General features: G+C 32.1%; 1 protein-coding gene and 1 pseudogene across 1 annotated transcript; both read left to right on the plus strand.

Moving 5' to 3' along the window:
- Window positions 1–3,008: 3,008 nt before the first annotated feature.
- On the plus strand, window positions 3,009–6,023 carry LOC107019535 (glutathione S-transferase L3-like). The gene is given in 10 exon segments (XM_015220002.1): window positions 3,009–3,094; window positions 3,245–3,305; window positions 4,092–4,178; window positions 4,489–4,587; window positions 4,678–4,783; window positions 4,876–4,952; window positions 5,126–5,200; window positions 5,202–5,234; window positions 5,797–5,918; window positions 6,008–6,023. Coding segments are annotated over 10 exon segments (762 nt in total).
- Window positions 6,024–12,749: 6,726 nt separating this feature from the next.
- LOC107019536 lies at window positions 12,750–15,210 on the plus strand (annotated as a pseudogene).
- The last annotated feature ends 287 nt before the right edge of the window (window positions 15,211–15,497 follow it).

Below are 15,497 nucleotides of genomic sequence, written 5' to 3' on the forward strand. Positions count from 1 at the left end.
AGGGTGAGCTAATGCTTCTAGCTTGGACTGGATCTTCTTCCTCATGTCTTGATGCCTTGAAGTTCCGGCATGGACTAGCTTTTGTTTATTTTAGCTTCTTAGAATACTCTTAGTTTAGTAATTTGATCATAGATGTTCTTGTGGTGATGACTTCCAGATTTTGGGGAATAATAGATGTTGAATTTTAGAAGTTATTGAATTGGTTTTTATTAATGAGTTTAAGTCTTCCGCATTACTTTCTGTTGATATTATATTGAAATGTTAGGGTTTAGATTGGTTGGTTCGCTCACATAGGAGGGTAAGTGTGGGTGCCAGTCGCGGCTCGGTTTTGGTCGTGACAATTATTGACGTAGTTCACCACTATGCGAAGTACGAGCATATTACCTAGTTAATATATAAAATATAATGGAATTCTAGTGTTGACGTAAAGACCACATAACATCGCAACTTGACACTACTACTATGTTTGAAAATCATTAACTACATTAAGTTTATGTGTCATGCCCCCTGCTAACTCTAACAAAAAATGAAAACAGAAAGAGACCACTAAATAAAAGCTTGTCTATCGTCCTGGTAATATGAGAAGCACCATTGAAGTTGTTGAATGAACATTGAAAATCGATATAAGCATAATTGGATGTTTAGTAATTGAACCTACACCATAAAACAGTGAAGCGCAAAGAATGATTTATTATTTGGAATGTATTGATCATGAAGGATACATATATTTAGTTTAACAAATTATAGATAAGTAGAATAAAGCATTACTTAGCACCAAGTAAATTGAGCAAGAACGTAAATACTGAATCATAACTTAAAAGCTAAATTTAGTGCACTGACCAAGTATATACTAAATTGAAATGCTGAAGTATATACTGAAAACCTATTCAAATGCAGAAAGAGTTTTACTCTGGGTTCTACTATTAACCAACATAAACCACATGAGCTAAACATGTAATCCGATGTATACACCCCATCGAGATGACTCAATATACATTTGTAGGGGTATAAAGGCATGACTGGTGTGATCACTAAATTTGATGCCCAACAGAGGAAACTTATACTCCTACGAGGCATGTAGTTTTTTGATAATTAGGGTAGCTTATCCCTTGTCAAACTCGATGCTCAGTCTTCTCCCAATCGAATATGTATGTGGATGAAATGTACCTAAAATACTGAATAGCTCAAAATGTTGGCATGCAATCTGAGAATGTAACATTAATATACTAATAATCTAACATTCGAAATTTAGAGCATGATTATCTACCTAACTGACCTAGGAAATGTAATTCATTACTAAGGGGATCTACACAAACTAGGGGTCTTACTTGTTGTGAGTACTTCTCTCTAGGGTCCACCTCACAAACTTGTGAAGGACCACAGACCATGAATGCTACTGTGGTTCTTCACTTGGTTTAGGGGGTCAGCTGGCTTGAATTGATGGGCCAATCCACAGCTTGTGTGTGGGACCACGACCCATGGTGAAAAAATGGTATACCACGCTTTCAGTTGTGAATCAAGAGCAGGTCGATGGACCGTGGTACCTTTCACGGTCTGTGAACCCCTCTGTGGTTCACACAATTTTGTGTTGTTCATTCAACTAGGTTCATGAGGTGTTACAATATGCATCATTTAACTTTTCATATTCCTATTAATTATAAAAAATATTTGTCTTTTGAAGGAAAATAAATAGACAACTAATTGTATGGAATTCTTAAAATTCATGTGGTACTAACTATATGGAATTCATAAATTGCACGTAGTCGATGAATTTTATTTCCATTTTTCTACTATGAACCTTACACATACATTAAAAATTTCCTTCATTTTCTCATAATTTTGTGATTTGATAGCCATAATTCCTGTGTATTGAGTGAAAATAGATTTACTTTTTTTTCTATAAATACTAATCACGAGCATTTTTAGTCTTTTAAAAAAATAACAACGAATTGCTAAATATAATAATTCAATTTAACTATAAGAGTTTATTTTTATAAATCTGTATATTTACCAATAAAAACCCTACAAAAAGTATGCAAAAATTGGTCAGCGTTCAAACTAACGGAAAAATTGATTGAGTTTATTTTTTGGTAAGCATTATAACAAATATTTAATTTTTATACAAATATTAGGATGAATTTTTCTTAAATCATATTGAGATAAAAATTAAAAATATAAAATCCATCTTGCAAACAATAGTTGTCTAGTATTGATTTGACATACACCTTTAGAAATAATAAATAATAGGTTTAATTACTATAATGCCTTTTGAATATATTGCATTTAATGCTTTGGAAAATGTATTAGATATTGAATAGTATTTAATAACAAATGAGCCCTTCACTTTGTCAATCTGTTGCTCACACAACCTGTACTCCTTCCTTTAAAAGCTCAAGAAATTCGTATTTTCATCGCTTCACATATCCAGAATCTTCTACGTCCTCTTCCTTTCCAGAAAAAATCAGCATCCATGGCTTCCCCTTATGCATTAATTTGCTTATGTTTTTGTTAATTGTTAGTCAAATGTATTTAATTTGTTCAAAATAGTTAGTAATTCATAGTAATCATTTACAGAAGTACCGATAAAGAAATTGAGTTATGTTCAAGGTCCATTTGGATGCCATATGAAATAGTCCATGTTTTAGATGTCCTGGTTAAGTTTTGAGTGATTTATTAAGGAATGATATTATGAAGAGTTGACTTAGATACAAAGTTCATTTCATTATTCCATAGTATATTTGAGTTGAGTACATTGTATATGAAATGAATAAGATGAAGTGTTACCTGGTAATGGTTATTGTTGGTGGTGGTAGGAGGTATCTCATGGAACTAGTCGATTGGCCATTATAAGAAATAAAAAATATGATAAAGCTGGAGGTGGGGTTCGGGGTTTGTGTGTGTTTGTGATGCAAGAGGACCATTGATTTTAAATTTCAGATTAAGTAATGGTTGTATATGTATGTTGTACGTAAAAAAAATTTTTAAGTAAGATTTTTATATGGATGTTCATGGGGTACAGAAGTTTAAAAGACCTTCTACCACCATCTCTGGATTCTACTTCCCAACCACCATTACTCTTCCATGGAACTACAAGGTTTGATTAATTATTTTCTGTTATTTCTTCTTGCCATCCTTAAGAAAATAGGGTGTTTGTCTTCCTTATGGATAATGTGTTCTGTGTCATCATTATGGTTTTATTTCTCCAACTAAAGATTGTGACCTGAGTTGATTGTGTTTTCTGAAGGTTGTATATCAATTATCAATGTCCCTATTCTCAATGTGTGTGCATAACCCGAAATGTTAAGGTTTTCCTTTATACCACTTCACCCATTCATATTTTATCTAACTTTTCTCTTAGTAGATTGTTCTTAAAACAAGAACAACTTTTTATATTTGGAGACTCTTTAACCTTGAACTTACCATTTTACTCATAATTGCATATCTTTATAGCTATAAAAATTTCATGACATGTGTAAGATGGAATGTATAAAGATACTTTTGATATAGGTTCAGAATCATTATTCTTTTTCAAATTTCTTGTCCAGCGAAATGCTGCCACGTAAAATAAAAAAGTGAGTAGTTCTCAATTTTCTATTCGTATTTACTAGAACATTGTGTACAACAATAAGCATCCCCTTGACAAGTTTGAGAAAATGCTAGTGCACAATGACTGAGGGAAAGCAACAACTTCTTAGAATTCAAATAGGGTTGGGAACCCTTTACAAGGGGTTTCTTGCTGCTCGACCGGAGAGAAGAAATTCTCGCGAATAGACATAAGACTTCAACTCATCGTATAAACTCTTATCTACGAAAAGCCTTGGATCTTCTCTTTGATTTTAATATCCATCAAATTTTCTATGATCTTTAATTTACATATTAACATTCTATGTACAAAATGATAGGTTTGGACTAACCCATAGTTCAAAAGTTCTATCCACCTCAAAAAGGAAGTTCTACTAATTAGAATTGTTGATTTTATATATGCCTTTAGTTATTTTCATTTTTGGAAGTAATTCTATTATTGTTTAAATTATTCAGCCCGTGTGTTCTCATACCTGTCTAGATAAATTTTCTAACGTTTTGAACTGCAGGGTTTGAAAGAAAAGATCAAGTTTGTTCCAATTGATCTTCAGAACAGGCCTGATTGGTACAAGGAAAAAGTTTACCCCACAAATAAAGTAATTTCCACAATACCAACATTCATTTTCGCTTTCCAAATTCAGTTGTATTTTAAAATCTTGTGCTAGGACTTTGACAGAGGAATTTTGCCTCGTTGTGAATTGTATGAGAACTCCTGAAGAAAATTTCCTTGAATCTTTGGTAAAGGGATTTCTCTTCCTCTTTGTATTCAATGATTATTGACTAAGCTAGTGCATAAATGTTCTAGCCTTATTTTTCATATGATTGAAGCAACTGAATGTTTAATTCTTTGGGAGAGCATGGATCTCATTTACGCGAATGGTTATTTATATATTCTACTCTTCACAGGTGCCTTCCCTAGAGAACAACAACAAAGTGACACGAGAGTGTTTGGATCTGGTTAGATATGTTGATTGTAACTTTGAAGGACCATTACTCAATAGTGATGTAAGCTTTGAAATTTCATTATGGTCCTTTTAGTGTAGGAAATTCTTATGACGTAAATTTATAAGAAAAAATATTGGCAAACTAATGCAGGATCACGAAAAGCGAAAATTTACTGAAGAATTGATAGCTTATAGTGACACTACATTTATCCTGGTAGTATACAAATCGTTCGCAAAAGATACAAGGACACTGGATGGTGAGATTTGAGCTTTTTTTTTGTTGAAACTCATTATGTTTTGTTTGTTAAATGTTTCTTATGTGAGTTGATAGTATTCACACTTGTACCAGGTGCACAATTTGATTACCTAGAAAAAGCTCTCCAAAAATTTGACGATGGGTCTTTCTTCCTTGGTCAATTCAGTAAGGTCACTGCTATCTTTCTTTTTTCATTTCCTCTCCGATGATGTTCCATGTGAGATAGTAGAATTGGCCAAAAATATAGTGAACAATTAGTACAAAGTAGTGTTGGTATACTTTTTGCATAGAATTTCAAACATCATAGATAGGTTTTGCTGATATGAAAACTATGTTGTGCTAGGTTGACATAACATATGCTCCATTTATCCAAACGTTCCATATATTTATGCCATAGGGGTTTAACTATGACATCACTAACCGGGAGGCCTAAGCTAACCAAAGGGGTTAAGGTATGACTTATATTCGATTTGGAGTGTAAAGTATGATTAATATTTTTATATTATATAAGAAATTTTATTATTCTTAAGAGTAATTTAGTTGTATTAGATGTTGTATCATAGAATGTTCATCACAATAGAAAAGGGTCCATGACTTTCCCTTGGAAAGCATAGAGACTAAAGCTTGTTAAAATTGCATTTGTTTCTTTTGGTGACAGCGTAAAATTCAAGACTAGTTGCTTTGTTCGTTTTTCATGTACAATTGATGTGATTTATAATAAAGGTAAGCCTTGTAACAACAATAAAGCTGTCTTTGTGTTACTAGTAAGTCTTGAGTTGCGCAGACTCTTCACTTTTGATGCACCCATTGACATTATTTTAATGTCCCATCAACATAACATGTTAAATATATCAAGTTCAAACCGTGGAATCAACCACTGATATTTGTGTTAGGGTAGACTACATACATTACACCCCTTTGTTCTGCTATATTATCCTAATTATGCAGCGTGAAAGTGGGATGCTTCCTGCATCATTGTTCTATTTTCATTGTGCTGAATTAATCATCTCGTAGGAAATGAACAATCTTGACGGATACTACCAAACAAAAGTATTGGAACAGGACAAAATGGTTGAGTACTACAAGAACCGCTTTCTGCCATTACCCACTTCGCAAACAATAAATACATTCTTTTGGTTTGAGAACCGTTTATATAGCTACTTACTTTTCACTATATATGCGTTATATTTTTTTTTACAAAAAGCTTGGAACTTCAAAAATGCAGTGTCAATCTTAGGTGAAAGTTATAGGGGCTAGTAATTTTGTATCAAATATGTTATGGAGTTCTATAATAATATGCATCAGCAATAAATTTTCTCTATGTTTTTTTTATTGTTAGTGTTTGGAATTGTATATTCCTTCTAGAACCTAGAGAGACTTGTACATTTATTTTATCATACATATAACAGTCATGTGGTGAATTTAATTTCTATAAAAATGGTTTTTTAATTTTTTTTATTATTTAATATGTTTTTATGGTCTCATAAATTGTATATATTTTTTCTAATATATTTTACTAAACTATAAAAGGGAGCTTCAAGTACTCAAACAGGTAGTAGGTCAACATGCTAGTTTAACCACTTTGAGGGTGTTTTTGAAATTTTTGGTGGTTCTTTCATTTTAGTTTGTTTATTTTATTTTATAGTCTTTTTTATATTTAAAAAATAATTCATAAAAAGATTTTTATATAGGAGTAAACATTGTTTAGTAATATAAGACTCCGACTTCATATCTTTAAAAAATATACGGCCTCATCTGCTAAAAAGAAGTAACTGGTGGAGCTTTGGGAGTGACTCTCACTTAATGTAAAGTTCCTTGGAGAGCATGAGAACCTACCAAAGCTGAAAGATCCACTGCTACAACGATGAAAAGATATGCCTACAGAGGATCCCCTGTCGATGGCCTCGTGATGTATGATATCACAAAAATTGTTACCAACATAAGAGGCAAACAATTTGTATAATCTTTGTAATCTAATCTGATGAAAATCCCATCTTTATCATCATCTTTCGCAAAAAGTTCAATTCCACTTTATCATAAGCTTTGCTAATATCCATTTTCAAAGTAAAAAATATTGTTTATCCATGTTTTTTACGTTTTAAATTGTCACGCCCGTAGCTATCCCCGGACGTAGACACGGAACTTATAACCACAAGTGATCTCATGATAACCTTTCTGGCATGATCATGAGAATACTACAGATAATAAACTAATGTGGAAGCTAAATCATATCTAGAATTTATGAGGATTTCAATTTGGATTGAACTTAACAATTTTGGAACATTGTAAAGGATTGGAGACTATTACCCCAGGTGATGGCTAATCTAGTTTGTAAACTTTTTTTACCATTTATGTTGTTTTACTGAAACCCCAATTCTAGGGGTGTGATAATGTAATAATGGGTTTAATTAGCTTATGGGTTTGGATAATTACTAATTCAAATTCTTAATTGAAGTGGTTTTAATTGATAGTTGTGATTTAATCTATGAATTATAGTTGCTAATGCAATTTTAATTATGTATTCTTAGATTGCTCGAGAAAAAGGGTTTAGAACCAAACCTTTCAACTGATGATTTTGTGTATTGGGTTGATATGTGTTTATCTCGAGAGAGTAATCCTAAGCCCAATCGTACATATCTAGATCGAAAGAGTATGTGAATTAAGGTGCGAGTTCTTCTTTTTTGCTATGCTTGTTGATGTTTGATAGAAATTACTCGAAACATCATAGTTGTTCGAGAGAAAAACTATCTCAGTTATGGTCTAGACTACCTTCTGATATTAAGTTATTCATTAGTAATTTCAATTACCCATATAGTAAAATTTTCCTATAATCGATCACATCCAGAGAATCCCTCTCTACATTTCTATTCTCTTGTTGTTATTGTGTTGTAGCTAATAATTGCAAATCAAAACACCCGATTTCACATTCTTTGTCACCGCTTAGACTTGTTTACATGTCTTTTTCGAAAATGTATATTCCCATAAATATTTATATCACGTTTGTACATCATGTCCGAATTTGAACACGTACCGCTCCATGTGGATTTGAACCCAACTCTTTGTTGGGTTTTATACTAACCTATGATCGTTCTCCCCTAAAATTGAATGAGGTGTAGTTCAATCGTTAAATCATAAAGTGTGTTTAGAAGATTAAAAAATTAATACATTTTGAGGGGCAGAGATGGGGGGATATATTAAAAGAATAAGTAAATGTGTATTGCCAACCGAGAATACCCCCTTGATGTAACACGTGACCTAAGATCAGGGTGACCCTAAGTTAACCATATATATGAAATATATCACAATACTAAGTAAACTGAGGAAGACATTTACTATGCAAAATCTAAACCAATGGATAACTGAAAGTGAGGAGAAACCCAACTAGTATCATATATTTATATATAAGAGAACCTTAGGCCCGCCTAGGTGGGGCAACCACAAACCAGGATTTACTTTTAACTTATTTATTTCAAAAATTACCTTCCCTTATATGAAAAGTTGTAACTTTTATGAAAAATTGCGACTTTTACAAAAAGTTGTGACTTTTTATGAAGAGTTGCGACTTTTACGAATAGTTGCGACTTTTACGAAGAGTTGCAACTTTAAAGAATATTTGCAACCTTTATGAAGAGTTTCAATTTTTATGAAAAATCTTGAATTGTCCAAAGAGTTGTGACCTTTCTAATAAGGCACAATGATAATAATTTATTCACACTATCCTATCTTGTCTATAAATAAAGGGATTTCCTCTCATTTTAAAACAACGAAAATTCTTAACTTCTTCTGCTTCTTCTGCAAAATTATATATTAGAGTACTTTGCTCATGTCGAGTGCTAACTGACACCATTTTTTTGTATCTAAACATTCGTGAATAGAATCGCTCTATCCTGAAAGGATCTATACGTTTAAACGTCGGATACTAGAATGAAATAATTTCCGTAAGGGAACAATGTACATTCTATTGGCTCAATTTTTCCGTTCTGCATCATTTTATTGTTACAGATCCGGGCATGTTTTTTTACAAACATTAATTTATACTTATTTTAATAATTTTTCTTTTTGTTTACATGTTTTAAACTTTGTTGTTTATGTTTATGCTTTTGATCATTAAGTTGAAGCAAAGATATGTTAATCAAGAGTTTGATATAATCATAGACTATTGGTGTCATGCATATTAGACTTAAACTTGTAAAATAAATGACATTAAAATCTTTATAGAGTTTTACTGGCTAAAAGATCCATGGGATGTCCAAGAAAGGACTTTGACACTACATTGGAGTTTTGTTTATTCAACTTTCTATCATATCGAGGCATTCATAGATTAGTGAACTTCAAAAAAATAAAGGAACGTAGTGTGATGATAACTATTGTACTCAACCTTAACCAAACGTTTTGGGTTCAAATATTGGGTATGAGACCCCTCATAGTACGATGAATCTAAATTAATCAGTATTAAAGAAATAATTACCTCTTTATAAACTTATATTAAAGGTCCCAAAAAGAATAAATTTTTATTCATATTTATTAGAATTTAAATTAAAAAAATTCTTTTCACTATCAAAAGTAGTGTCATCGACTGCACATATTTTTGAAAAAGGGACTTGCTAGGACACCATTTAATCCAAATTATTTGAGCAACATATGTTATTTCATTGAAATCCATGAGATGAGTTTGTATATTTTAATTAAATTATCAAGTATACAACAAATTACATAAAATGTATAATATCTAGATTTTGTATGTAGCGACCTTGTGTAGGAGAAAAACTCTCGCAATTGATGAATGTGTTGTTTGTTCAACTTTTTTAAAATACAAATATAGACAGTGAAACAATTAAATATCCTTTATAAAGACTTTGGTGATGGACAACTATAGTAAAATGAAGAATTAATAACAATATTCGTAAACACTTAGAATAAAATGTTTTTATTTTAACATTAAAAAAAATTAATTTCGTCTTTGGATAAAATATTCTTGACAATTTCGTAGGGTTGTACCTTCTCAAAAACAAAAGTATCATCACATATTCAAAATAAGATTTTTGACGTAGTTCACCACCGCGTGAAGTGCGGCAATTTACCTAGTATATATATAAAACATAATGAAAGACTAGTGATGACAGAAAGACCACTTAACAACGTAAACCGAATCTACTACTATGTTTGAAAATCTTTAACTGAGTTGAGTTGTTGTGTCATGCCCCCTACTAACTCTAACAAAAAAATGAAAACTGAAATCGATGACTAAATAAAAACATGTTAATCGTGCTTGGAATATGAGAAGACACTACTAAAGTTGTTGAATGCAGACCGAGAATTGATCTAAGTGTGATCTGAATGCTTAGTGACTGAACCTACACCATAAAAAAATGTAGCGCAAAGAATGCTTTAGTATTTGGAATGTACTGAGCATGCAGGATATAGAAATTAAGTTGAAGAAATATATGTAAGTTGAACAAAGCATGACTGAGCACCGAGTAAACTGACCAAGAATGAAAATATTTAAACATAATTGAAAAGCTAAATTTAATGAAATGACTAAGTATATACTGAAATGAAATGCTGAAGTATATACTAAAACCTTGTCAAATGCCTAAAGATTTTACTGTGGGAGCTATAATTAACATCATAAACCACATGAGCTAAACATGTTGTGCGATATATACACCCAATCGAGATGACCCAACATACATTTGTAGGGGTATAAAGGCATGACTGGTGATCACTAAATATGATACCCAACAGAGGAAACTTATACTCCTATGAGCGCATGTAGTTCTTGGCTAATGAGGGTATGCTTAACCCTAGTGAAACTTGATGCTCAGTCTTCTCCCAATAGAAAATATATGGATGAAATGTAATTTAAATACCGAATCGCTCAAAAAATTTACATGCAATCTGAGAATGCAACATTAATATACTGATAATCTGACACTAGAAATCTAGAGCATGATTATCTACCTAACTTACCTAGCAAATGTAATTCATCACTAAGGGAATATACACAAACTAGGGTTCTGAGTTTTATACAAGAAAATAAACAACTTTCAGAAGAAAATATAATATTTCTATCAAGAATATTATAACAGCTAAATCACGACAAATCTTTCATAAACTGGATTAATTCTAGGGACCTAGTTGATGAAAGAAGATCACTAGTGAAATCCTACATACCAAGTGTAAAAAACTAGGGAGAAATATTTCACATTTCGGGTCTTATGCTTGAAGAACACTTCTGCTTGCTCTTGAAAGAAATGGTCACCTCTTTCTCCCCTTTTAGATCTAACTTAAACGATTTTTAGTGAATGAAAGTTTTGAGCAGGTCCTGAATAGATTATAAGGCTTAGACATAGTAAAACGATGTAGTTTAGGTGTTGAACGATTTAGTTTACATGCTCTATGCATACAAGGAAAGACCAAAACTACCATGATTTAAAAGCTGGTGAGGCCCTCCCATGGAGCCACTAACGGACCGTTGATGAAACCATGATCTATCGAATGGATCGTGGTTGCTGGGACGTTCTTACTGGTTGTGAGTACTCCTCTCTAAGGTCCACTTCACGGACCGTGTGAAGGACCATAGAACTTGAATGCTACCGTGGTTCATCACTTGGTTTAGGGGGTCAGCTAGCTTGACTTGATCGGCCAATCCACAGATTGTGATAGGGACCACCACCCATGGCGGGCAAAATGGTTTACCACACTGCCGGATGTGAACCACAAGTAGGTCGATGGACCGTGGTTCCTTTCACGGTCTGTGAACCCCTCTGTTGTTCACCCAATTTTGTGTTGTTAAAATCTACTAGGTTCCTGAGGTGTTACAATATGCATCATTTAACGTTTCATATTCTTATAAATTATCAAAAAAATATTCTCTTTTGGATGCAAATAAATAGACAACTTATTGTATGGAATTCATAAAATGCATGTGGTACTAATTGTATGGAATTCTTAAATTGCACGTAGTCGATGAATTTTATTTCCATTTTTCTAATATGGACCTTACACATACATTAGAAATTTCCTTCATTTTCTCATAATTTTATGAAATGATAGCCATAATTCTTGTGTATTTAGTGAAAATAGATTTATTTTTTTGTCCTATAAATAATATTCACGAGTATTTTAAATATTTTTTTAAAATAACAACGAATGCTAAATATAATAATTTAATTTAATTATATCAGTATATTTACCAATAAAAACCCTAAAAAAATTATACAAAAATTGGTCAGATTTCAAACTAATGGAAAATTGATTGATTTTATTAATTGTTAATAATTATAACAAATAATTAATTTTGATACAAATTTTAGGATGAATTTTTCTTAAATCATATTGAGATAAAAATTAAAATTATGAAACTCCATCTAGGTAACAATAGTTGTCTACTATTGATTTGACACAAACCTTTAGAGATAATAAATAATAGGTTCAATTACTATAATGCCTTTGAATATATTAAATTTAATTCTGTGGAAAATGTATTAGACATTGACTATTACTTAATAGCAAATGATCCCTTCACTTTGTCACTATTCTGCTCACACAACCGGTACTCCTTCCTATGAAAGCTCCCAAAATTCTTGTTTTCATCACTTCACATATCCAGAATCTTCTAAGTCCTCTTCCTTTCAAGAAAAAATCAGCATCAATGGCTTCCCTTTAATTCTTCACTTGCTTATGATTTTGTTAATTGTTCATCAACTGTATTTAATTTGTTCAAAATAGTTAGTAATTAACAGTAATCATTTACAGAAGTACCATTTAAGAGATTGAGTTATGTTCAAGGTCCATTTGGATGCCGTACGAAATTGTCCATGTTTTAGATGTCCTGGTTTAGTTTTGCGTGATATATTAATGAATGGTCTTATGAGGAGTTGAGTTAGCTACAAATTCATTATCCATAGGATATTTGAGTTGAGTATATTTTATTTGAAAAGAAGAAGATGAAGTGTTACCCGGTAATGGTTGTTGGAGGTGGTGGTAGGAGGTATCTCATGGAACTAGTCGATTGGCCATCAAAAAAAGAAGAAAGATGATAAAGCGGGAGGTGGGGTTTAGAGTTTGTGTGTGTGTGTGTATGTGATTCAACACGAACATTGATTTTGAATTTAGGATTAAGTAATGGTTGTATATGTATGTTGTATGCAATTTTTTTAAAAAAGTTTTCATTTTATATGGATGTTCATGGGGTTATTCTTTTGTTCGGACAGAAGTGTACAAGACCTTCTATCACCATCTCTGGATTTTACTTCCCAACCCCCATCAATCTTAGATGGAACTACAAGGTTTGATTAAATATTTTCTCTTATTTCGTTCTTGTCTACCTTAAGAAAATATGGTGTTTGTCTTCCTTATGGATAATGTGTTCTTTGTCATCATTGTGGTTTTGTTTCTCCGACTGAAGATTGTGATTTGAGTTGATTGTGTTATCTGAAGTTTGTATATCAATTTCCCTATTCTCAACGTGTGTGGATTACCAGGAATGTTAAGGTTTGCCTTTATACCACCTCGTCCATTCTTACTTATCTAGATTTTCTTTTAGTAGATTGTTCTTAAAACAAGGAAAACTTTCTATATTTGGAGACTCTTTAACCTTGAACTTACAATTTTACTCATAATTGCATATCTTTAAAGCTATAAAAATTTCATGGCATGTGTAAGATCGGATGTCAAAAAATACTTTTGATATAGTTTCAAAATAATTTTTCATTTTCAAATACCATGTCAAGTGAAATTCTTCCATGTAAAATAATAATGAGGGAGTAGTCCTCAATTTTCTTTTAATATTAAATAGTACAGTGCGTGCAACAACATCCAGCCCCTTACAAGGTTGAGAAAAGACTAGTGCGCAACGACTGATGAAAAGCAACAACTTCTTAGAATTCGGATTGGGTTGGAACCCTTTACAATGGGCTGCTTTCTGCAGTACCGGAGAGATGAAATTCTCGTGAATAGGCATAAGACTTCAACTCATCTTATAAAACTCTTATCTACGAAAAGCCTTGACTCTTTTCTTCGATTTTAATATTTGTTAAAATTTTGATGATCTTTAATTTAGATATTCACATTCTATGTCAAAAATATTAGGTTTGGACTAACCCATAGTTCAAAAGTTCTAACCACCTCAGAAAGAATGTGCTACTAATAAGAATTGTTGATTTTTATTATGTCTTTAGTTATTTTCATTTTTGGGAGTAATTTCTTTTATTGTGTAAATTATTCAGCCCGTGCATTTCTTACCTGTCTAGATTAATTTTCTAACATTTTGAATGGCAGGGTTCGCAAGACAATATCAGGTTAGTTCCAATTGATCTTTGTAACATGCCTGGTTGGTATAAGGAAAAAATTTACCCCACAAATAAGGTAATTTTCCACAATACCAACATTTATTTTCATTTGCCCAATTTACTTGTATTTGAAAATTTTAAACTAACACTTTGACAGAGGAATTTGGCCTCGTTGTAATTTGTATGAAAACTCCTGAAGAAATTGCCCATGAATCTTTGGGAAAGCGGTTTATCTTCCTCTTTTTATTCAATGATTATTGACTAAGCTAGTGAATGTTCCAGTCTTATCTTTCATATTAATGAAGCAAGTGAATGTTTAATTCTTTTGGAGAGAATGCATCTCATTATTACGCGAATGGTCATTTATATTTTCTACACGTCACAGTTACCTTCCCTAGAGCACAACAACAAAGTGACGGGATAGTGTTTTGATCTGGTTAGATATGTTGATTGTAACATTGAAGGATCATCACTCTTGGAGGATGTAAGGTGTGGAATTTCATTATGGTCCCTTTTGTGTAGGAAAATCTTAAGATGTAAATTGATAAAAAAAAAATATTGGCCAACTAATGCAGGACCACGAAAAATGAATTTATTGAAGAATTGATAGCTTATAGTGACACTACATTTGTCCCGGTAGTATAGAGATCGTTCGCCAAAAGATGGACGGACGCTGGCTGGTGAGATTTGAGCTTTTTTTAAAAAAAACTCATTATTTTTTGTTTGTTAAATGTTTCTTATGTAAGTAAACAATATTCACACTTGTACAAGGTGCACAATTTGATTATCTAGAAAAAGCTCTCCACAAATTTGACGATGGGCCTTTCTTCATCGGTCAATTCAGTTAGGTCATTACTATCATTCATTTTCTTTTCCTCTCCGATGATGTTCCATATGAGATGGTTGCATTGGCCAAAAACGTACTTGATAAGCCGTACAAAGTAGTGTGGGTATACTTTTTTCCTACAATTCAAAACTTCATAGAAAGTTTCTACTGATATGAAAACTCTGTTATGATAGGTTGACATATCATATGCTCCATTTATCGAAAGTTTCCATATTTTTTTTGCCTGAGGGGTTTAACTATGACATCATAATCGGGAGGCCTAAGGTAGCAAAATGTATTGAGGTATGACTTATATCCGATTTGGAGTGCAAAGAATGATTAATATTTTTATATTATGTAAGAAATTTTATTGTTATTAGATTAATTTAGTTATATTAGATGTTGTATCATAGAATGTTCATCACAATATAAAAGGGTCCATCACTTTCCCTTGGAAAGCATAGAGAGTAAGGCTTGTTAAAATTGCATATGTTTCTTTTGGTGATATGGTAAACTTCAAGACTAGTTGATTGGTTCATTTTCATGTATAATTCATGTTCTTTATAATGAAGGTAACTCTTGGAACAACAATAAAG

Source organism: Solanum pennellii, chromosome 5 (genome assembly GCF_001406875.1).
Source record: "Solanum pennellii chromosome 5, SPENNV200".
NCBI lineage: Eukaryota > Viridiplantae > Streptophyta > Magnoliopsida > Solanales > Solanaceae > Solanum > Solanum pennellii.